The following is a 23,627-nucleotide window of genomic DNA, read 5'->3' on the forward strand; positions in this document are numbered from 1 at the left end:
TGTTGTTTTGTCTCCTTTTTATTCATCTTAAAAGTTCATGTCACTCAGTTGTCCAGGAGTCATTGCTGGGACATATGGATGATATTGAAAGCTTTGTTTCATCTAAGGTCACTCCAGGCTTATCAACTGAGGTATGTTCCATATTCTTGCTATGCACTTTTTTAATTAAAATCATTTCAATTTGTCCTCTCAAGCACTTTAATGTTAATTCTCAAGCTACACCAACTTTACAACGGCCATAAATAGGGTACTAAAAGTATTGCATCAAAGCTACATATCCAATGATAGGCAAATCAGAATGAAATTTTGTCTCCAGTTAAAAAATTGCTACTCCAATTTTGCATCCAGCAATTTTTGTTACTAACTGTAAAAGCAATTTACCTTTGCTGCGAGTTGCACCTATACTTTCTTTCCTATTAACCAGGTGTACAAAAGCAATTTTGTTAGTAACTGTAAGCAATTTTAATGGGTTTGAAAAAGCAATTTTAGTAACTTGGAGAAGTATTTTTGTTATCTATCTACAAGCAAATGCAGACAATTTGGAGAAAGCAAGTTTTTCATACTTGTCAGCAAATTCTATATAAGTCGAAACAACCTTTTTGGAAATTTCAATCAATGAGCAAATCGACAATAAACTGAAAGCAAGTTGTTCCATGTTAATTCTCAAGTTCTTTTTTTTTGACTAAGTTAATGTTAATCCCCAGGTTCTTTAATGTTAATTCTCAATGCATTTTTCACTAAGATAAGCACTGCTATTTTACATGAATTCAATGCAGAAAAAGAGGAAGCTCTCTGAAGCTGTCAGCAAAGTATGCATTGGCATCACAGAAATGATGGACAACTTTTTAGGAGAGGTATCTGAAATCATGGGGGAACACTAATCTTCTGTGTACCATGATCAACCAAGGCAAAGAAAATCCAAGCGGAGGAGGATGAGCAAAAAAGATGAAGACGATGATGAAGATGAATACGACGATGATGAAGATGAAGACTATGAGGACGAAGAAGGAGAGGAAATACATTATGACTCCAGCGAAGATGAGGATGAGGAGGATCAAGGTTCAGAGAGCGAAAATGAAGCATGTGCAGGTGATGAGGAGGAGGACTTAGGCAAATATGATGATGAGTCGAGTGAGAAGGAGTGCAACAATGAGTCCGTTGCGCATGCAGAATCTGAAGAGCAGAATCTGAGAGGTCATGACAAGGAAGAACAAAAACAAGATAGGCATGATGATGAAATACAGATTGAGGAAGACATGGAGGAAAAGGAAACACCTCTGGTTAGGCGGCTAAGGAAGGACAGAGGCGTGGAGAAAGGACAATGTGAACTAGATAGGGAGCAGAAAGCATCTGGAACAGCTGCTATTCATGAGGAACAAGGAGTTGGAGAATTGGCCAACAACAAAGTCATAGAGTTACCGTTACCAGAGCATCTAGAAGATGTGCAACATGGAATAAATAGCAACACTAAGAAGAGAGGCGCTCAACAAGATGATTGTAGTGAGAAGCGTTGGAAGAAATTGAAGAGGGAGAGGTTAAGGCTACTTGTCCCAGCAGATAGTGTGAAGAATGAAAACTTCATTTTAAAGAAGAGCAAATCAATAGATGATGTCCTAGAGACAAAAGATGTTACACCACCTATTGCTAGGAGCAATTCTTGGGATTTCCCGGCACCAGAATGTAACATCATGAAGTTCATTGATATTAACTCTGATGGGATTGAGTATGAAGAAAAAAATTTAGAGCAAACAAAGGTTGATTTGATTCAGGCTAAAGAAGGCCTAAGGAATATCACTGTACATGATACAATAGCTAAGAAAGACACAGCACCACAATTTGAAATCAGTAACAAGGAGGATTCAGATGATTCATTTGCAAACATACCTGAGGAAATGCTACAGAAAATGGAAGAAGATGCAAGAAGGCATATAGAAGAAAAGAATGTTGCAAACTTGCTTCCTGCAGGGATCACATACAAACAAGATGAAGCTGCAGCAACTATGCAAAGCATTGCAGTAGTTCAAACTGATGAAATTGGAGAAAAAACCCCAGCAACAACCAATCTTGAACCTGCTACTACACCAAGTACATCTGGTACACTAGCATTTGAACCTACCCCCAGAAGGCTTCTGAAGATCCCAGCTACAATGAGGTCTCTATTTATCGACTACGATAATAAGAACAACTTTAAATGCAGTAAGGTTGTTTGCATGGTGTACAACGCGGTGTGCAGAGCCACTGGAAGGACTACAAGGTCAAGCCAAAGTTCCAATGAGACATAGTATGTATTTTTCTATTGCTTATTCATCATCATTCTTTTTTCATATCCTGTTGTTTTTATCAGCTGTTCAGCATGAATAGTTGTAATTTTGTATAAGCCTTTCTTCTTTTTTTTAGCATAAAAAGTAATTTACCATGTGTATAAAAGTAATTTACCTTGCTGGGAGCTCCACATATACTTTCTTTCTATTTTACTAGGTGTATAAAAGCAATTTTGTTAGTAACTGTAAGCAATTTTAATGGGTTCGAAAAAGCAAATAGTAACTTGGAGATGCATTTTTGTTGTCTATCTGCAAGCAAATGCAGGCAATTTGGAGAAGCAAGTTTTTCATGCTTGTCAGCAAATCTATATAAGTCGAAGCAACCTTTTTGGAAATTTCAATCAATGAGCAAATCGACAATAAACTGAAAGCAAGTTGTTCCATGTTCATAAGCAAATCTATACACCTAATAAGTATTTTGGTCCATGTGTCTTGAGCATCTGACCTTACTAGGTGGGTGATAAGGAATTTTCAACCACAGCATGATATGATTACAAAAGTTGGCTTTGATAGACAACCAACTTTAATGTTAATTGTTATGGTCTTTTTCACTAAGTTAAGCACTGCTATTTTACATGAATTTATTCTCTAAATTTTTTATCAGTTGTTCAACATGAATAGTTGCAATTTTGTATAAACCTTTCTTCTTCTTCTTTTTTCTAATGTTCATGCAGCGATATTATAATCAATGTATGGGACTTTTGGGTCACCCTAAATCATCTCTCAAAGTCAGTCAGACCAGGGGGAAGTTAATCAACATTGTAGCTGAAATCAGGATTCATCTGTTGAACGAATCTGATAATATGAGGTCTGCTAAACATGTACTGCCACTAAGGGTTGCAGTGAGTATTCTTTTTTTTTTTTGCCTCTGTACATCCCTAGGAAAAGACACAACATGGTTTTCTAAATGTTTTAAATTCCCCATGTATTCTTTTTTATGTGCAGCATCGACTCCTGAAAGGCGAAATGGATCATGGGGATGTCAAGAGGGCATTCATGAGAGGCTTGACCCATCTTGACAGATCTAAATTGGTAACATTCTTTCTTACTTTTTTCACTCTTTTTCTTTTTTCCTCACATTTTTTGGCATTTTTTAAAACACAATATGTTTTTCTCCATTTTTTTTTCTAGGTAATGTTCCCTGTACTTCAAATGTGGGAGGTTGAGGGTCTTCACGAAGAAATTGGGCACTACTTTCTATTATCCTTGAACTTACGGGAACAACGGTTTGAGGTACTTTCTAAAGTCATTATGTTCATTCTCAATAAGGTCTTCTATTCATATTCAGCACAAGTAACTTATCATTGTTGTGTTTTGAGGTACTTGACTGAATGAGGTCCCTACATGATAACAAGCTGAAAAGCTGCTGCAGTACTTTGGTATCTGCAATCAAGCATCTCTGGATCACATATTATCCACAATCGAAGAAGAAGATAGATAACTATGGGCTAATAGACATCGAGGTCCCATTGCAAAGCAATATGTAAGTTATTATAATGCTATTTGCAACTTTGTTTGATTTTTTCATTGGCAATGTGTAAAGATTTTTTTTTTCACAGATATGACTACGGTTTTCACTTGCTTATGCATTGTGAACACTGAGACGGTCATAAGCTACCCACATTCAAGGAAAAGGATATGCCAAACTACTGACATACAATTGGTTGAGTCACCCTAAAAACATGACGCGATGGAAGACGAAGCTCAACATCATTTAGGTAACATCTATCTTCTTTTTCCTACCCTCTGCTGAAATCTTAGTTGACTCTGAAAATATATTTACTTGTTAAGAAAGCAAAATTGATTATATATACAAGTATTATTGTGTCGTAGTGCAAGTAACTAGGCTAATATCATATCACATTAATGCTCTCCCTTTAAGTCGAAAGTCCCGTAGTTGCTAAGGGAAGGGTATTGGCTAAGCAATTACAGCAGAAAGTGTTTTTACTAGTTTGCAAAAAACATATTATTAGCCTGCATAAAGCAGATCAACCAAACCTTGTAAGCAAATTAACACAACATTTCAATCAAAAAGAAGTAACATAATCCTCTAATAAAAGCACTTTACTAGTCTGCAGAAAGCAGTTTACTACTCCGCACAAAGCAGATTAACACAAACTTTTAAGCAAACTCCACTGCATACATTCCTCCTGCCATAATCCTAAACAAAAGCAGTTTACTAGTCTGAAAAAATAAATTAACACGACCTTTTTAATAAAAAGCAGTTTACTACTCTGCACAAAGCAGATTAACACAAACTTTTAAGCAAACTCCACTGCATACATTCCTTCTGCCATAAACCTAAACGAAACATACTACTGTCATGTGAATAGCTGCATCTCCTTTCTCGGAATTCTTTTTGTTATTTTACCAGGACATTTTGCAGCATTGTGATTCTCAGAGTGACAAATGCTGCATTTGTTCTTTCTCTTTGGTTGCACATTCTTCCAGTTAGACAAACTTTTTGACTTCTTCCTCCCTTTAGTTACTGATCTTGACGGATTCCTTACTAATCTTGAACTACTAGGATATGAAGCATCTTGAAAATCTGTAGAAGCAGCACATTTGGGTTAGGAGTAGACATAGTAGCTGCAGTGCCATGACCAGGAGGTGAAGTTGTCATAACTGCATTAGAAAGAGGCTGAGATGCATTTGCAACAACAAATTCATTGCTAGAAACAACATTTATCTTCTTCCTCTTCTTTAGATCTTCAAGTTCAGATTGCATCATTTCGATGTGCTTAGTAACAATAGCATGAGCATCATCTGAATTTGAACCTTCGCGTGCAAATTTTGCAAGTGCAGAAACAAGGTTGCTGAATCTCAGTGTTTTCTTGTTTTGCAAAGACATACCACTAGCAGCAATATCAACAGAAATATTTGCATCAGCAGACATATCTATATCAACAGGAATTGCTTGTTATGTCCATCTTTTCAGTATGTATCTTTCAGGCAGGGTCTTCACACCAAATCTGATCAAAATCTTCATGATGTGGTAGCAATTTATCACATCCTTATCAAACTTGTTGCACTCATAATAGTAACTTGTTTCTTCTTCAATTACTGTCACAATATATGATCTAGTCCTATAGTCTTCAGGAAATTTGTCATTCGGTAGTAGCTTGTATCAGTAGGGCACTTCATGCTGCTGCACATCATATTCTGCAGTCTTTTCAAATTCCTTTGAGAATTTATAGAAAATACCTTTTGTGTACACAGTTGAAGCATGTTTCTCAATAGGGTACTTTGACCATGTGTGCCGTTCATTATCATCAGTCTAAAGTCCTGTCCATCCTGAGCAACAAGGCACTTTTGCTGAATTTTCTCATACTGTTTCACAAATAACAGTATTGATAAGTTTGGATTCACATATCTCTTCAACATTGCATTAAAGCCTTCACTTCTCTGAGTTGATTGGAGGAAAGGATAGAAACAATGCATATAGTATGCTTGAACAAAACTCTTCCTGATGCTATACAAATGCTAAAAATGCTGGCTGTCGCCCAGGTCATGCTTATTAATCATAGCAACCCATTTCGCCTCAAATTCTTCAGGTGTTACACTGTAGTTAATACAGTCTGTAAACTCATCCTTCAATTCTTGATTAGATGAAAGGTATGGACCAATTGTTCCAGAAGCTTTATCTATTATGTGCCACCGGCAGTTTCGATGATTTGTATTAGGGAAGACAAGCTCAATTGCCCGCCTCATAGCCCCATCTTGATCTGTTATTATATTCAGGGGAGCCATGCCTTTCATCGCTTCCAGGAATGCTTTGAAAAGCCAAACAAAGCTACCTATCTTCTCATCCCTTAGGAATGCGCATCCTAGCTGGAACGATTGAGCATGTCTATTTATTCCAATAAAGGGAGCAAAGGGCATGTCATACATATTAGTCATGTATGTCGTATCGAATGAAACACAGTCACCATATGCCTCATACGCCTTCCTTGCTGACCCATCCACCCAGAATAGGTTCTGAATCTTATAATCACTGTCCAACTTGAACTTGTAGAAGAAATCAGGGTCATCTTGCACTTTCAACTCTTCAAAGTAGTCTAGTGTTTCTTGCATATTTTTGTACTTTTCAATGGTACGGAGTGTGGACCGGAAGTTACTCACATCTTTACCTACGTATGGTACTAGTTTTACAGAGCCATAGAACTCATCCATTAGCTGCATAATGCCCCATGTGCTCATGTTGCAGCCATGCAGCATAGTGATGAAATCTTTTTCTTCCTTAGATATGCCTTTGTGTGATCTAAGCCATTTTGTTAGTGAGGGCTTCGTAACGAGTGGATGATTGTGCTCAGCTATGAAATAAATTACATGCCACCTAACACCAATTAGCTTCGCAGTCATCCTCGCTTTGCATTGCGTATACTTCATTTTCTCCCTTTTTGTAACATCCCAAAATCATAAGCTGTAGTTTTTGAGATAATTAATCGTTGTTAATACGAGACTACAAGTTTAATTTCTAAGAGATCGAGTTTCTTTAAAAATTTAGGAGTATACATTTGATTCTTTCAGAATTCATTTGGTGTGTTCAATCTGTGATGGTTGATTTGTTTGGTGTTAATGTATTTATGAGATTTTCTTTCTTTTATTTTCTTAAGTTTTTCTGTGCATCAAAAATTATGTTTCTTTATGCATAGCATCTTGTTTTGAATTCTGAGAAAATTCGGCTTAGCCAAAAGTTATAAAAATTTAATTGGATACACTTTATGGTCTGTAGTATTTTGATAATTTTTGGTAGAAATTTTAGAGCCCATCTAAATAGATTTCGAAAATCAAAGTATTCTTAATTAAAAAAATAGATGCGTACTTTAGGGCCACATTCTCTCTTCCTAGCCCATTTCCTCTCTTTTGGCCCAGCTCAAATCAACCAACAGCCACGCTCGGGAAGCTTCGGCTATGTTCTCCTCGCCATACCGCTCCTGAGCTCGCCGTCAGCCAAGGACGAGCGTCACGCCTTGCTCTCTTCCCCTCCTATGCTCGTCTCAACCAAGGACCGTGACCATGCCGCTTCCCATGCTCTTGTCCTCCTCGTTCTTATCTCCTCTGTGTCTTGGCTCATCCCCTCACGCTCGTGCATACAAGCAGCAACAGCAGGAGCTCCCTCTCTGCTCCTCCTTTTCCATTCACAGCAGCACTTCATCTCCCTCTCGAGCAGCTCTTCCTCACTGCTCTCTCAGTTCTATCTCCTCCCTCCTGTTGTTTGTTGCACTCTTCTCTCTCTCACTGCTCTCTCTCTCTCCTTGCGTGGTCTTCACTGAGAGCACAGCACAGAGAGCAGCAGCAGCCTCTTCCATCCAAAGCCAGCAATGACAATGCCTCCCATCTCCCTCTCTCTCTACCACACGCTGCTCCTCACCACCGATGCGCGCCGCCGCCACGATTCTTCATCCTCTGCTGCATCGCGCTGAAGTCTCGCGACGCCACGCTGCCGCATCGTCCTGCTGCGCGCCGCCGTCTGTGCTGTGCCGCCCGTCGCCGAGCACCCGGCTGTCATCTCATCATTCCAAACTTCGGCCATTGCTGCTGCCGCGAGCAATATCTCTCTGACACCATCAACCGTCGGCCGAAGCAAGCCGCCACCATCTCCCTACCCCGGTTCAGACCGAGCTCGAGATGGAGCTTGCGCCCGCGCCCTCCAGTCCGTGCTCACGCGCGCGCAGCCGCGCCGGTGTGCACCGTCGTTTGCAACCCGAGCCGAGGCGCTCCACGACTCGGATCTGCGACGTCCTGTCGAGCCATGTACCCTACTGATGTTCGCCGAGCCACCCGTTTTACATGGCGTACACCGAAGGCCGGAGATCTGGGAGGACCGCCATCGCCGTCCATGAGCTCTGTCGCCGTCGATCTCCTGACTTGGTGAGCTTCCAGTAGACCCTCGAGTTTAGTGCACCCCAGGAGCATCTATGCACGCTCATGTATCCATTTGATAACCCAAACAACTACACACGAGTGCACTGACCTGCATGCTTCATGCAGACTTCACGCCGTGCGCTGCCGTCACCATTGCCGCCGTCGAGCTTGCTCCGACCACCTCCGAGCCGTGCGTGTCACTTCGCAAGGATCCCCATGGCACACTGAACGTCTTGGTACCCTCCACTGCCCGAGCCACCGCCGGAACCGCCGCCGCCGACGCCTCCAGCGAGTACCGCTGCTCCGGTCTGGCCTCTGACTACTGTTCATCGTTTGATCAAAATGACTAACACTTGTATAATTCGTAGTAAAATAAATACCACTCAGAAAAATATGAAACTAAGTTTATTAGTTTTGTTTTGTCGTACACTACATGTTAAAAATGTTAGAACACATACAATACTTTCTGACAAGTAATTAATTAATTAAATATGTTTCAGCTTACTTAAATCACAGGTAATTAATACAATATCCTAAAAATGTGAAACCACTTTTATTAGCTTTATCTTGTCAATAACTAAAGTATAAAAATGCAAGTGCTCAGGAAAATTGCAAAGTAAGTTTGTGATGATTTAAATGTGCTCAATCTTGTTTAACTCATCATTTAATCTTGGAATGTCTAAAATTTGTGAATCCAATTCTAATGATATTTATAAATAGAGTATTTTATAGGAAAAATTTTGTACAGCATGTTAGATGAGTTTGGCCATTGTTTTAGCACATGTTTTGGTCTCATATTGTTAACTTCTAAAAATTGTACATGAATTAATAAAAATAATTTAGGGGTGTGACCACTTCTAAAAATCTTTGTTGGTGTAACCTTACACAATAAAAATACATTTCACTCATACTACGATTAACACGATTCTTATTGCAAAATTCATCTAAAATAATGTTCTTTATTTTTATGCAGAATATTTTGTGTTCATTGCTGTGGATTTTCTTGGATGAATTTATTTGCATCTTTCGGTGTTTATCGATCGAGTGTTTGGCGTGTTCATGAGTGCGAACGACGACGAATTGAATGATAAAGAGCGGAAATATGACAAAGGTGAGAGGCAAGCAATCTCTGGATCATTTTGGATCCATTGTTCAAATTTATTTTATGTATTGATTATGAAAATTTATTATGCATGCGTATATATTTTATAAAACTGATGATTGGGATAGTAGTCATGACCTAATTGAATCAATATGTCAACTCTCTTTGAACTTGTTAACCTTACCATTGTTGCTCTAGGCTGTGGATTGACATGATAATGTCACTTGGGTAGAACCGGACTAAGGTGCGATAGAAATACTTAGCTCTGTTGTCTACGGTAATTTATTTGGTTATCACACTATCACTTGGGATATGAAAAGATTTGTTAAAAATAGTTAAGTCGTTTTGAGAAACTTGAGTTGTTGTCCAGATTCGGGCAGGTTTATGTCAATGTGTGTCAGAAGGTGAGCGTCGTCTCACAGAAGAATGTATAGGTGGAGACCTGCTCGTGTTGTATGAGGACCAGTACCTTGTACCCAGAACTAAAGGATCAGTACAACCATATGTGCCGGTATGGATGACGGCCCTAGCTTATTAATCCGGATAATTCTACCCTTGCTTCTTAGGAGTTTGGTGTGTATGTGCGGGTAATCCACGAGGTGGGTGTATCCGAAGGGACTCCCATGGCTATATGCGTGGGATCAAAGTTTGCCGACACAACGATTAATACCCTCTGGATTAGTGAGACCGCCTCTGGGGTACTTAGTTTAAAAAGTAAAGGAGGGAATAATATTAATCGGGAAGAGCAAGAGTTAGGATTAAACGGTGTAATGGCTTTGTCATGACGCCCTATGTACACCCAACGTGTAGAGTGTACGGTATCGACGAGTACCACCAAAGGGAAGTTCATGTCGTGCGGGTAAAGTGTACAAACTCTGCAGAGTAATAAATCTATTCGAATAGCCGAGCTCGCGGTCAAGAGCCCCTTAGGAAAGGCTGCATGGTTTAGATTATTTGTTTTGGGATGTCGGGTTTCACTTGTAGGCACTAGTGTGAGTTTTGTGTATGTCTAGATGGAGAAACGATCTTCATGATCTGTGGTAGACATGAAGCTATTGTTGTTCACTTATTTGCTTTGTTATTTATTTTATGCTCTTTAAATTACGTTACGAATCTATTATTATGTGTACTTTTCAAATTGTCACTGTATTTATACAAAACTATACATGTGGACCATCCTTCAATTCAACCTTCATTTATTGTATCATTGCAATACATATAGCTTACCTCCTGAAGTTGGTTATTCAGAATAATACCAGGGAATCATGGATACGATGTCACCAGGTCTTTCTAGGATTCAACTCCCAGTCGGTTGCCTGTGGGCGAGATTGTGCCACACCCTGTTGGCGATATGGGATCGGGGGGTCCCCGAGTCCTGAGGCCAGGACAGCGCAGTGCCACGTGGCGCCTTCTCTGGTCCGGGAGAGGGTGCTCGAGGCCGAGAACAGTTGGCCCCCGAGTACCCCGAGGACCCGACGGAAGCTAGTTCAGGGAGGGGGTGCTCGGGGCCAAGAACAGTTGGTCCCCGAGTACCCCGAGTTCCCCGAGGACCCGAAGGAAGCCAGTTCCGGGAGAGGGTGCTCTGGGCCAAGAACAGTTGATCCCCGAGTTCCCCGAGGACCCGACGGAAGATAGTTCTGGGAGGAGGTGCTCGGAGCCAAGTACACCTGGTCTCCGAGTACCCAGAGTTCCCCGAGGACCCGAGAAACGCCAGTTCCAGGAGGGAGTGCTCGGGGTCAAGTACAGCTGGTCCCCGAGTGCCCAGAATTCCCCGAGGACCCGAGAAGAGCCAAGTCTGGGAGGGGGTGCTCGGAGCCAAGAACAGTTAGTCACCGAGTACCCAGAGTTCCCCGAGGACCTAAGAAGCCTCTTGCCAATGGACCCCGCAAGAGCTCCACGGTGAGGTGTCGATCGGTGGGAGGCCCGATGCTGCATTTAATGAGGGGCGTGTACGGTCACATCCAACCACTCTCTCCCACGCCTGTCGTACTGAATACGTCAGTTCCTGTCACCGCCTGGTAGGACGGCGTGGGCACATTTAATGTGTCGGGTCCCATCGCGCGTCCCCTCGCGGGGCCCATAAAGGAAGACGGCATGAAGATATATTCGATAGGCTCGAGGCTTATCACTCATCGCTCCATCGCATCAGACCGTGTTAGACCAACTCCAACCAGACGGGCGTGAGAGTGTGCTCAGAAGGCTGGCCGGTGGGCGCCCCTGCGCCTGCTACAGCTGGGACATGAAGACCGATGAGATCTTCCAAAGGGCGCATTTTCAATCCTCTGTAACTTCAACTGTAGACCCATGATGGTTGTTTTTCATTTATTGTTTACGGGAACTTATGCCCTCGTTCTGGGCACTCCCTGGAGGGCCTCCCCCCGTAGATAAAAGGGGGGAGCACTTCATAGAAGAGAAGAACTAGAGCACCTTGTAATAGTCTGAAGACTTAGAACAGCAGCTCCTTGCAACACAGAGCTTGTAGCGCTAGAGATCCAGATAAAGGCATTCCAAGAGCATGAATAACACATTAGACACATAGGAGTAGGATATTACGCCTCCGTGCGGCCCGAACCTGTCTAAATCCTTGGTGCATTTGTTACTACTAGCTAACGACGACCATCCGTCCCGCCTAAATCCCATACACTCGCCTTAACCCCACCCACGAGGTGGATCCAGGACCAGCCTCCCGGCCGAATCTCAAAAGGGGGTCCCTCAGGATCCCCGCTCGCGGTGTTCATCCGCCGACACACCCGCTGGATATTTGAATCTATTTCGTTGTATTTTTTTCCGCTGCATATCCTTTTATATTGTAGACCAGTTGATCATAATGTTGTAAATTTAATCCAATTAAACACATTCACCTTGTAAAATGTATGGATGTGATATCACTGTTGTAACCGTGTGTACTTGCTACTGATCATGGGACAAGTACAGTGGAAACACGGAGTTTCGGGTAATATAATTACCCGGGGCGTTACACTTTTCCTTTTCTTGCCACCACGTCTCCCCCCTGTTTAATGGCTGGCTCATCCGATAGATCAAGATTATCTTGTTCAGAATCATCTTCATCTGAATCATCTGTAGGCTCCTCGATATTTTGATCAGTTTTGTTTTTCTTCCCTTTTCCTTCTTTGTTGCAGACAAACTGGATTTTTTCCAGCACTTTTGTAATACCTGATCTGCGTGAGGTATTTGTCCTTATTGAGAAACTAATTCTCTTAGCATATGCATTGTAGTATTCCCTTACTTCTACTACACTGCCAAATGTCATCCCAGTATAGGGGATTTGCGGCGTAGACCACACCTCACCCTCTTCATGCACATCAACTTGTCCAGTAATATATGCAACAATATCCCCTAAAACAACCAATATGTTATCAGCATTTTCTTGCTGAATATCTTGTAAATATGTTTCTTCCAAAGATAGTCTAACATCAGCAATATCCCCTAAAGTAACCAGTGTGTTATCAACATTTTTTTGCTGAATATCTTGTAAATGTGTTTCTTCCAAAGATAGTATAACATCAGAAATGCTTGAGGAGTCTTGCTGGATAGGGGAAGGCTGAGTGCAATTTTTTGGATTGCTCTTAATTGCATCTTCAGTATGTCTTGAGATGAAATCATAGTCAAAGTTAGGCGGTAGCTAGTTCAAATCCATCTTTTGAAACCTACATAAATGCTTTTCAGTAGTGCATATCTTCATAAGCAAGAAAATCATGCATGGTTTTTGCTTTTTTTACGTAGTACAATCATGCATGCTGAATCAGCTCTAAATCATGTTTTGTGTTTTGCAGTACATGTAAATTGTATCATTAGAGAATTCATATACAGACCGGGGAGCAATGCATTATATGTGTATACATTTGTGCATAAAAAATGTTCTTAAATCATTCATATTTTAACAACAAACTCTACATAATATCGATTTAGTACATTTTGTTACCTTTGTTTAACATAACTCTTTTTTTGTTTCAGGTTATAAGACACTCGAACCAGATCAGGAAGCAAATCTAGGGTATATCTTTTTTTGGAAGTACAATTTCTGTTCTTTTTTAGGTTCATTAACCATCCGAGAAACAAATATGCACAAAACTATATTATGTTCATTCAGTAAAGTAAAACATGCAGAAAAAAACTGACAGGATTTTACAAATTTTAGAAGAAGCAATTTTTTAAGATAGAAACAAGCTTTTCAAGATAGATACAAGCTATTTTGATGATCTGTAAATGCAGATATAATATGTTCATTCACATTGTTTAACCAGTTTAGAGAAGCAAAAATAGCTATATTCTATTGAGCATAAACTTTTTCCTCTTTCTATTAAATATGTTTTGGAATTTACATTAAATAGGAACAGGGATATCTCATTCTTATATGTTGTTTTTCCTCAATTTGCAGATCTGTATAGTCAGTAGCATCAGATACAATAAGAATGTAGCACGTTTGACTATTCAAATTTTTTTTTTTGCGAGGATGAAGATCTTTGGTTCAGAAAAGAAAACATTCAGAAAAGCAAGTTTGTATGCTCTTTTTTTTTTCCTGGTGCAGGCAAATTATGATATAATTTGGATCATACATGCTAAATGTTGTTTCAGGAAACAAACATGTAGATTTTTGTAGGGGAAATCCATGTAAACTTTAGTGTCAGATGAAGAATGTGTGTGTTCCATCCTTTTTTTTTTGTTGCAAAAATGATGTAAAGCTGATCACATATTACAGAATATGGGAAAACATAGCTAGCAAAGCATACCTGATCTTTAGGTAAATCTGTTTAGTTTCATATGCTACTTTAATGGAGATTTTTTTTGCTTTTTCACCGGAACCCTAGCGGTGCCTCCGCGTGTTGTCCAGGTCTACTGGAGGCAGCGCGTGGGGGTAAGGCTAGCCCAACGGTTTCTCTTCGGGGACCAAAATTTTGTCGTGAAAGAATTTTCGTTCCCTTCAGCGTTCTAACAGTTTAACTTCACGGTTTCCTTCACGACGGGATTCCTAGAGTTATTCTCTTCAGGACGAGATTCTCTCTCCTTTTCCTTCGCGATTTTCCTTGAAGAGAAACTGTTGGATATGAGAGAAAATAAAAGGAATAAAAATGAGGAAAGGAATTAAAAAGGAAATAAAATAAAAGGAATATGGTTGGGATGGTCTAAGCGCGCTATTGTTTGGGCAAGTCAGGTGACAGGTCTCAGGTGCCTCCGCTCGTTTTTTGTGGGCCCAGCATTGCCAGCGCTCGCTTCGCGCGCAGCGCAATGCCGCACGGGGGAAAGCAAGATTTGTGGGTCACCATTGCCAGGCGTGCTCCCGCGCGAGGGAAAGCAAGAGTTGGGCCATTCGCGGGCTCCGTGCGGAGCAAAAAAGGAAACCTTTCCTTTTTTTTAGTGTGCGGACAGGAAGCTTATATGATGTACGGCCGTGCATTAGTCGCTCCCTTATAATTACTAGGCAGAATGGCGCGTTTCACTGCGCCCGTATCAAATAAATATAATGCTGAAATATTGTGTGATTTGTAGTTTTCAATTTGAAGGATAAGATGGGCTTTTTTGGGTTTTTTCATAGCCACACTCATTCAAATGTTGTGGTGGAGGGGCAATTCCTGTAATAAGTAACTTTAACACTATAAGTGTTCATACAGTAACCATGCAAGCTGGGTTATCTTTCTGTAGGAAACCCGATGTGGCATATCTAAACTATGAAAGATAATTTTGCTTCATTACAGCGGCTTGGAGCCCTTTTTAATCCCTTGGCAAGTATCTGCCTACATGCTATAAGGCAGGGCACCATACTGCATGATTTCGATTTTAATCAAAATGAAAAATCTTGACGTATATAGATGTTCATCTGGTTTAACAAACAACATAAAAAAAAACAAACTGAATACTCGCACCTCACAAAGAAATATATCAGCTGGAAAAAAACATCCTATCATATCATTAAAGCAAGAGTGCAATATTTGACCAATGCACAATATTTAGAACTTGAAAGAGGCTCAAATATATGTGAGATGCGTGCCCACCACCTTGCATCAGCAAAGCATACTATAATCCCGAAACAAATAAAACTTATGATCCGAGGAGGAGGACGATAACAAATACCTACAATGAAGAGCTCCTTTGGATTCTTATCGGGACACGATTCACGTGGATGACTGGATTGGTTAGCTCTGAACCGGACACGTCCACGAAAAGAGCATATTCTGATTTTAGGATTGCCGTGTCATTAGCGGACATGGCAAAATATATTGTTGCCTGCCTAACACTTCTAAGAAATGAATGCCTAATGAGCAATACATCTTCTGAACATTCAAGGAAGCAACAACAGAACTATATTTGTTCTACAAAGAATAAAGAACAAAAAAAAAAAGAGGAATCAGAAAGGATGAGACGACATAAAGTCTTGCACATCTAGTATTTCCAAAGCAATGTATTGCCAAATACACTCCACTTACTGAAAAAATTAAATTTAATGTCCATAACTCATCATTTCATATAATTGAATATGTAATTCGGATGGTTCTACACTTCCTATGAATCAAAGTTCAGGAACCCCAAGCATCAACCCCACATCCCCGCACATCTGATCGGCCAAGCTCCTATCTAAACAAAAGCATCATATATGAGTATGCTGCAAACATATCATTTGATTTGCTCTATGGATGATAAGAGGGTGCATAGTTTGACAATGTAGGAAACCTTAGCACAAACGGAGTAGCTGGTAAGAGAGGCTGCCAGTGGTGGATGAGAGCACGGCAACATTGTTGGAGTCGAAGCTTTTCATGGACATGTTCGCAATGCAATAAAGATACAGCCAATTAATTCACCACTTTTAATGCCATCGTCAACCTTGCTATGGAAACAGGTAAGCAAGCACCTGAGGGGCAGCAGTTCTTGGCATCAAACAAATCCACCCTACATAGAAACATGAACGAAAATGTGTATGAAACAATGGCAGATCAAATTATTTTATCTACAGAATTATATCTAGGCTTATATTATATATGGTGTGTGCATGTAAACTACAGGAAGCAAAAAAGGCAGCTTTATGAAGTTGCGATGAAGTAGCACATTGTAAAAGATGTCATTTGAAATTTGCAAATACTGCATATATAGCGTTAATATGAATTGATAGAGTTCTCATCCTCCAATGACAGCTTGCATTTTGCAATTGCATAAGAATCCACGGAAAGAGCAACCTAACAGGGGCATACTAATAAGCGATGGCTTGGATCATCACCTCTAATTACATAATCAATCAGGAGGTCAGTGCCCACAACAAACGTTGGCGATGCCACCGTAAGCATCGAGGTAAAGGCAGCCATTGTTGCCGAACAGGCACTGCATCTTTCTCTCGACTATGTTCAATAACCACGGTTGGGGAAGGTGGAGGGGTGAGGAGCAGGCGGGAGAAGTGAGTGAGGAAGGAGTTGGCCTAATTTCGGGACCGGCGATTGGAGTTCGTCGAGGGAGTCGCTTGGTTTCTCTAGGCTTCACACGAGGAGGGGATTGGCGTGCTACAGAAAACTACAGCTGAGAGCTCATTGAGTTCCGAGAAACGGCACCTGATGGAGGAGCTCCTGATGGTTCTTCTTTTGTGGATCTGAGCAAGAGATGGAGCTTGGGGAGGAGCTGTAGCTGCTGTCGCTGCGCTTTGGTGAGAGAAAGAAAACACAGCCTGGAGTTCGTCGGCGGAGTGGAGGTGGTGCTCGGCCGGTGTGGAGGAAGGCGGGCGCGCGGGAGCTCCGGGTGGGAAGTGGCTCGGGAAGGCGGGGATCCGATGGAGGAGCTCACGGGCGGTGCGAGTACGCGAGCGAAATGTGGGAGGAGGAAGCGACGATTTTTTCGGCCGATGGCTGGAGTTCGTGGAGGGAGACGCTGGACTTTTCTGGACTCACGCGAGATGGGAGCTGGCGCTGGCATCCGGACCCACCTATCATGAATGACGCTACAGGAGCTACAGTAGGTAGGCACGCCGAGAGCTCGCCGATTCCTCCACGGATAGTATATAGTATTGATACGTAATCAGATAAAGTACTGGTGCCTCTCAGTAAACATCTTTTAGCAAGCTTTGTAGACAAACATGATGGCCCGTCAGAGTGAATAAAACCAAGTGATTTCAGGCAAAGTGACGAACCAAATGGGCTACAAGTTATTACTAGGGGTATGTTTGTTCTAGTTTTAAATTGTGAGAATTTAGTTTAGTCTATGAAATTTATGGAAATTTTTTCCTATTAGATTGTGATGGTGAGATTTAGTAGTATAATATGGATTGTGAGAATCTGCTTTCAGATTGTGACCCTTTTTTTTTTGGTTAAAACACATAATTAGAAAAAAAAAGATCTAAACCACATCACTTTCGGTAGATATACCTAGCTAGGTGCGAGGCGGTTGTACTATAGCAACAATCTATTACCTTATTATTTGAGTGCTAAAATGAGTATTCACATTCGTTCTTAAGGTCATAAAATTACCATATTAATCAGGAAAAAAAAGATCTAAATCACTTATTGTTATGAACATCTAACGGTCTAGATTAAAACAAAAAGTTCATATCAAATACTATTAATAAATAGTTAAATTAAAAATTATGAAAAAATAGCGGATCGATTTCCGTACTGATTGAGAAGCAAAATATCTAAATAAAGAGTCCAAATAAAATAAAATAAATAATAATTGAAATTAGGTTTAAAATAGAAAAAAGAAATATCCATATCAAATATAGTCTTAGAAAAAAATAAATTATTATACAAATCAAATACCTAAATGAAGTGTCCATTTAAAATACAATTAATCAATAGATTTATTGCCGCATAGCACAAGATCATGATGTCATGTAGGTGTCAAGGCAAGCCACAATTTGCAGACTACAAATGGTCAACAAGGGACACTGGAGTTAGGCTTGGGTCGCGTACCTCGCAATTGTAGCCATAAGGAGATGAGTAGCTACGTTTGACTTATTTCGTTGAGGAAGTTAAAAAAATATGATAATAAATTTGTTGCGTAGAACGGGATAATGATGCTAGATAAATGGCAGAGTAAGGCACAACCACATATTACATATGGTGGACCCGCGACCTATGATAGCTGCAAAGTACACCTAGAAAGCCAAGGATTAACAAAACAGAATGCAACTGATAAGAGCTAGGCTTGGGTCTGACAGCTTGCGATCACAACGGCAAGCGGGTGAAGAATATGGTTTGTGTTTTTGTATGATCAAGATATGTCTATACAATTATATTATATAAATTCAGTTACTAGCCAATAGATTTATTAATTAATCGTATAAATGTGAATTTACAATCGAAGTGAGTACATAAACTAACGAGTACACAGAATTAGCTGAGTAAATACGCTAGCCATAAATAATTTTCTCTTCCTCTAACATAAATTCATGTCTTCTTCTAATTTTATTTGTTTTTGACTAAATTGACACTAACCTCATTAAAAAAAGGTAAATAGATTATTTTTTAATTAAATATTATCATGATAAAATATTACGGTGAGACTAATCAAGTTATTAGCGTAGATTATCTTGCTAGTTTAACACAAAATGCATGCGATTAGCGAGGCTCTCACTTTCTTCCCTCTACGTACGTACTGATGAACTCAAGGCTATTTATCTCCCCTGGATCTGGGAAACACAAACACCTATGTGTTTGCACCACATGACAGCTACTTATAACCCAGTGCCTGATGACCTGTTAAACGATCGAGGATGATCGTCCTGAGTAGTTGTATACAAATCTGGCTGATTGTTACTTATTGACCAACATCTATCTATGCAGTTGCAGTCTGCAGCTTGTGATGTTAGAAAGTAGTACTAGCGTCTATCTCATTCGGCGTAACCGGTAGCTCATCAAACCATCTGATCTGAACCGGGAGCTGGGGGCAAGCCAAGAAGTCGAATTGCAGCGTTCCGGACACGTCTTGAAACGATGAAACCAAGACAAATTACAACCATCAAAAGATCCATAAAAAATCAATACGAAATGATAAAACGATGAACGTGAAAAAAAACTTACGAAACTTAGTATTTATTACATGGATAAGATCATAAGATGCATTTCAAAGCATTCCTAAAAAATTTCTACGAAACTCTAGATAAAACTCTAATTTTCCTCTCCTTTTCCCTCTCTGTCTACTGTTGTTCGGTGTACTATTCCCAACTCCTTTTAATATGCCGGTGGCAACAGTAGACTCCGAAACAAATCAGGCACGGTAAAATCACGTCCGACATGAAGAGCGTGTTTGGTTGGAGCCCTGGCAGACAGCTCTGACACCAGACAACACATCCAGTCGTAGGCGTCCAAAATCGGACGCTGGAGCTGCTGCTTGGCCAGCAGCCAAACAGGCCCTCGCCTCTGCCTCGCCGCGCTCGGTCTCGGCCTGCCAGATGGCGCACACGGGCCGCTCCCCTGCCTCCAGAGCCCCCTTGGGCCTCAACGCGCTCCAGAGCGCGCGCCACTGGGCCGCCTGCCCCTCCTCGGCGCCTGGCCGCTCGCCCACCAGGCCGTCACTTGGGCCGTAGCGCTCGCGCGCGCGCCTGCCCGAGTTGGGCCGCCCCGCTGAACGCCGTCCCGCCTGGACCGCTTGGACCGGCTCGCCCCCGAGCCACCAGGCCGCAGTGCCCTGACTGCCGGCTGGGCTGCCCTCGCCGCCCACATGAGAAAATGACGAGTTTTTTTTATATATATTTTTTAACATAAAAATTTATTTAAATATACTATTAATAAAACGATTTAAAAAATAAACGCCTACCGTCCACTCATAGAGCGGTCAGTCCCTTACCGCTCAGCTTACCACTTCTCATACAGCTGCAGGTCGGTAGCCGGTAAGCCCCCGTGTATAAACAGTGCCGGTGAACAGTACTCCGAATCGCCTACATGAGAAACTGACGAGTTTTTTTATATTTTTTAATATAAAAATTTATTTAAATATACCATTGATAAAAAAAATTATAAAAATAGACACTTACCGCTCTCTTATAAAGTGACTAGTCCCTTACCACTCACTGAGAAAGAAAACGGTAAGCAATCGGTGCACAGCTTACACCGGTAGGCCTGTAGCAGGTAAGCCCCCGTGCATAAACAGTAACGGTGAACAGTACTCCGAATTTTAATTTTTCTCCTACCTTATCTATTCAAAATAGTGATGTTTTGTTGCTAAAAAATCCTAAAACTTTTTTTACGTGTTCCATAATCCATATGCAACCCATTTTAATTGAATTTACCCAAAAATCATGTGTAAAATTTAAACTAAAATTCTCAAAAAAGGCTACTTTTATAATTTCTAACAATTGTTAGTGCCTCAAATAAATTTCTAAAAATCTAGTAAAATTCACTAATATTCTTCTTATGTGATGTGATAATTTTTAAAATTATTTTCAGCCCTATATTATGTGGTAAAAAAGTGATTTCATTTGTAATACACCATTTATATGTATTTTTATAATTTCATATGATATTCTTCTTTTAACTTAATTTGAATTCAAACATATATAAACCTAGTGCTGAAAATAATTTTAGAAATTATCACATCACATAAGAAGAATATTAGTGAATTTTAACAGATTTTTAGAAATTTATCTGAGCACTAACAATTATTAGAAGTTATATAAGTAGTCTTTTTTGGAGATTTTTAGTTTAAATTATACACATGATTTTTGGATAAATTCAATTAAAATGGGTTGCATATGAATTATGAAATACATACAAAAAGTTTTAGGATTTTTTAGTAACAGAATATTACTATTTTGAATAGATAAAGTAAGAGATAAATTGAAATTCGGAGTACTGTTCGCCGGGTATTGTTCATGCACGGGGGTTACCGCTGTGAGAGGCGGTAAGGTGTGGGTGACTGATTACCGCTCTTTCAGGGGTGGTAAGAGACTAATCCTCTACGAGAAGATGGTAGGTGCTTATTTTTATAAAATTTTTTATTCAAAGTATATTTAAATAAATTTTTATGTTAAAAATATAAAAATAAAAAAACTTAGAAAATGACGGGGACGAAGCAGCTTCGTTTCGCCAGCTTTGAGATCCGTGACGGACCTGCTGACGCGGCACGCATCTGGGAAGCAACAGAGGAGAGAGACAGAGCGATGCACATCCGTCGTCGGCATCGCGGCTGCCTTTCATTCACTTTGGCGCGTCCATCGGGTCCGAATTCAGGGGACAGCTAATAAAGGCTGACGCCACCATCTGGACATTTGCGGGCGCGTGTCACCTCAGTAGAATCGAGAAAGATGATTAGAAAGAAGTGAATAGAAATTTTATCAAATTTTTGAATGGTATATCTTAATTTTTTTTATCCAACGTATATCAAATCAATACGTGAAAGTAACAAAACTGAGAGAAATAAAATACAATAAAAATCTTCGAAGAAAACATGACTCTTATAGATGAATATGAACTCTATATTTCATAAAAATCAATTCTAAAAATCATAGCCACAAAAAACTTACAACTTAATTCACTTAGATTAAAAAAATAGACACAACAAAAAGCTTGCAACCATCGAACGGCCATAGCGCTTTCATAACTTAGCTTCGTCTCGACGCAAACTTCGCAATGATGTCACGTGCATTTCACACTTTCCCGCGGTTTTGAGATCAAACCGCGAAACCGCCTCGCACGCTTCTCAAAGCGTAACTCACAGTCACTTGTTTACACCTTAAATAAGCCACCCAATGTCGACGTGTGTACTCCGTCTTGCGATCTCAACCGCCAGCAAGTCTCTCCTGCTTCTAATCCCTCGGGCCGCCTTGTCATTTGCACTAGCATCCCTTTCGTTTAACTTTATCAACACGCTGTCTTCATCCACCATCTCATGCCTTATTTGTCCTCCACGTGTACAGCTAGGATCATCTTTGATTCTGCTCGGCCTCCTTGATCGTCCGGCACCAAGCACCCGGCTTAGCCTCGATTATCCTGCTGTTGACCGTCAAGTTATATACATCACCTGCACATCATAAGACAAGCACACATATTTCTCCAATTTCATCTCCAATTAGTCAAAATCACAAATCTCTGTTGAAAAGCTCATCACACAGAAAACGTGAACACCGAATGATCCAGTATACACTCCTTCTAAGCACCGGACCATCCGGTGTATGGAAATCCTTTCTTCACTGAGCGGAGAGACAATCTCCTGAAAAAAGCTTCGGTGAAACCTCTGGTGTACACAAACGTCAATCACCGGATCATCTAGTGTATGCAATCAAATTAGACAACCATTTTGCACCATCTCCTGGAAAATACTCCGGTGAAACATCCGGTGTGCACACCATCAGGCACCGGATCATCTAGTATGTACAAAGTCATTCATCTGAATAACTTCTCCTCCTGTAAAATAGTCCAGTGCTCTTATCTGCTCATCACCGGACCATCCGGCATTCAACTTCATTTTGGCATCACGAAACACATCTCCTGGAAAATAGTCTGGTGTTCACACCTCCTTAACACCAGGCCATCCAATGAGATCATCGATTTTCTCTTCTGAGTCAAAATCCTCCAACGTGATTTTCTTCTAAACACCGAATCATCCGGCGTGTACAATTTCTCCAACACCGGATCATCCGGTGTATACATTTTTCCTGACTCAGAAATAGAAAACGTCAACTCCCATTTCTCTTCAAAATCAATTAGTCATAATCATAATCATGTATTGTAATACATAGACATGCTCATAAAAATTAAACTCAACTCAACATAAACATTATCAATTACTCATCATAAATAAATTAAGACACATTTTCATTTGATTTCTCAACCTCGCACCTCGAGTGCCTCGTTTGGCGAGAGTAGGCCTATTGTAAGGGGAGTGGAAGGGCCACTTTTCCGTCCTATTTTTTTTATTTTAGCTTTTCAAATTTTTTTAACCTGTCAGGTAACTCATTCTAATTAATACAACGGGTAACATTTTTGCCGGTTCGTTAAAAAAAATTTAAGGGACGGGGACGCGAACGCGGAGCCACTCTCTCGCCTAGTTTCGTCTTTGTCCCGACCAAACCAAACGGGGACAATTTGGGAATTTAGACAACATACACGGCCGTATTTGTGAAATTAGACAACATGTCGGCGTATTTGTAAATCTAGCACTCGTATTCGGTAACTCAAAATCCGAAAATTGGCTTTCGGTAACTCAAATTCCGAAAACACCCCAGCCCCACAGCTTTCGGCAACTCAAGTGCCGAATACGGCACTGTTCACCGTATTCGGCACCTCAGTTGCCGAAATCTCCCCGTATTCAGCAACTGAGGTGCCGAATACAGCGAACATGCCGTATTCGGCACCTGAGTTTCCGAAATCAGCCGGCCGAACATCACGTCAAGTCTTTTGGCCACG

At 40.6% G+C, this 23,627-nt stretch overlaps 3 protein-coding genes across 8 annotated transcripts; 1 reads left to right on the forward strand and 2 right to left on the reverse strand.

The window, feature by feature from the left end:
- The first annotated feature begins 932 nt into the window (after positions 1–932).
- Positions 933–2,282, forward strand: LOC133925610 (protein bfr2-like). The gene has a single exon (XM_062371478.1). It carries the CDS (start codon positions 933–935, stop codon positions 2,280–2,282), a length of 1,350 nt encoding a protein of 449 aa, XP_062227462.1.
- A 3,522-nt stretch (positions 2,283–5,804) lies between these two features.
- On the reverse strand, positions 5,805–6,521 carry LOC133925611 (protein FAR1-RELATED SEQUENCE 5-like). The gene has a single exon (XM_062371479.1). The coding sequence runs from the start codon at positions 6,519–6,521 to the stop codon at positions 5,805–5,807; it is 717 nt and encodes a 238-aa protein (XP_062227463.1).
- Positions 6,522–14,731: 8,210 nt separating this feature from the next.
- LOC133924961 (uncharacterized) lies at positions 14,732–17,293 on the reverse strand. Of its 6 annotated transcripts, none has more exons than XM_062370726.1 (4): positions 16,845–17,293; positions 16,157–16,194; positions 15,979–16,055; positions 14,732–15,620 (listed from the first exon to the last, which is right to left on the reverse strand). In XM_062370726.1, exons 1-4 carry the CDS (start codon positions 17,200–17,202, stop codon positions 15,590–15,592), a joined length of 504 nt encoding a protein of 167 aa, XP_062226710.1. In that variant the 5' UTR covers positions 17,203–17,293; the 3' UTR covers positions 14,732–15,589. The 6 variants fall into 6 exon arrangements, 2 of the variants coding, with proteins under 2 accessions (XP_062226710.1, XP_062226711.1); XM_062370727.1 differs by lacking the exon at positions 14,732–15,620 and adding an exon at positions 15,668–15,882 and having other exon boundaries at positions 16,845–17,292; XR_009910868.1 differs by having other exon boundaries at positions 15,979–16,194; positions 16,520–17,293.
- Positions 17,294–23,627: the final 6,334 nt, after the last annotated feature.

This window comes from Phragmites australis, chromosome 7, assembly GCF_958298935.1.
Source record: "Phragmites australis chromosome 7, lpPhrAust1.1, whole genome shotgun sequence".
Taxonomy (NCBI): domain Eukaryota; kingdom Viridiplantae; phylum Streptophyta; class Magnoliopsida; order Poales; family Poaceae; genus Phragmites; species Phragmites australis.

Coding starts and splice junctions, on each gene's coding strand:
- LOC133925610 (XM_062371478.1), top strand. CDS start 933: ATGAGCAAAAAAGATGAAGACGATGATGAAGATGAATACGACGATGAT.
- LOC133925611 (XM_062371479.1), bottom strand. CDS start 6,521: ATGAGCACATGGGGCATTATGCAGCTAATGGATGAGTTCTATGGCTCT.
- LOC133924961 (XM_062370726.1), bottom strand. CDS start 17,202: ATGCCAGCGCCAGCTCCCATCTCGCGTGAGTCCAGAAAAGTCCAGCGT. Junction 16,195..16,844: donor ATCAGGAGCTCCTCCATCAG/GTGCCGTTTCTC, acceptor GTTTCTATGTAG/GGTGGATTTGTTTGATGCCA. Junction 15,621..15,978: donor GCTACTCCGTTTGTGCTAAG/GTTTCCTACATT, acceptor TATTCTTTGTAG/AACAAATATAGTTCTGTTGT.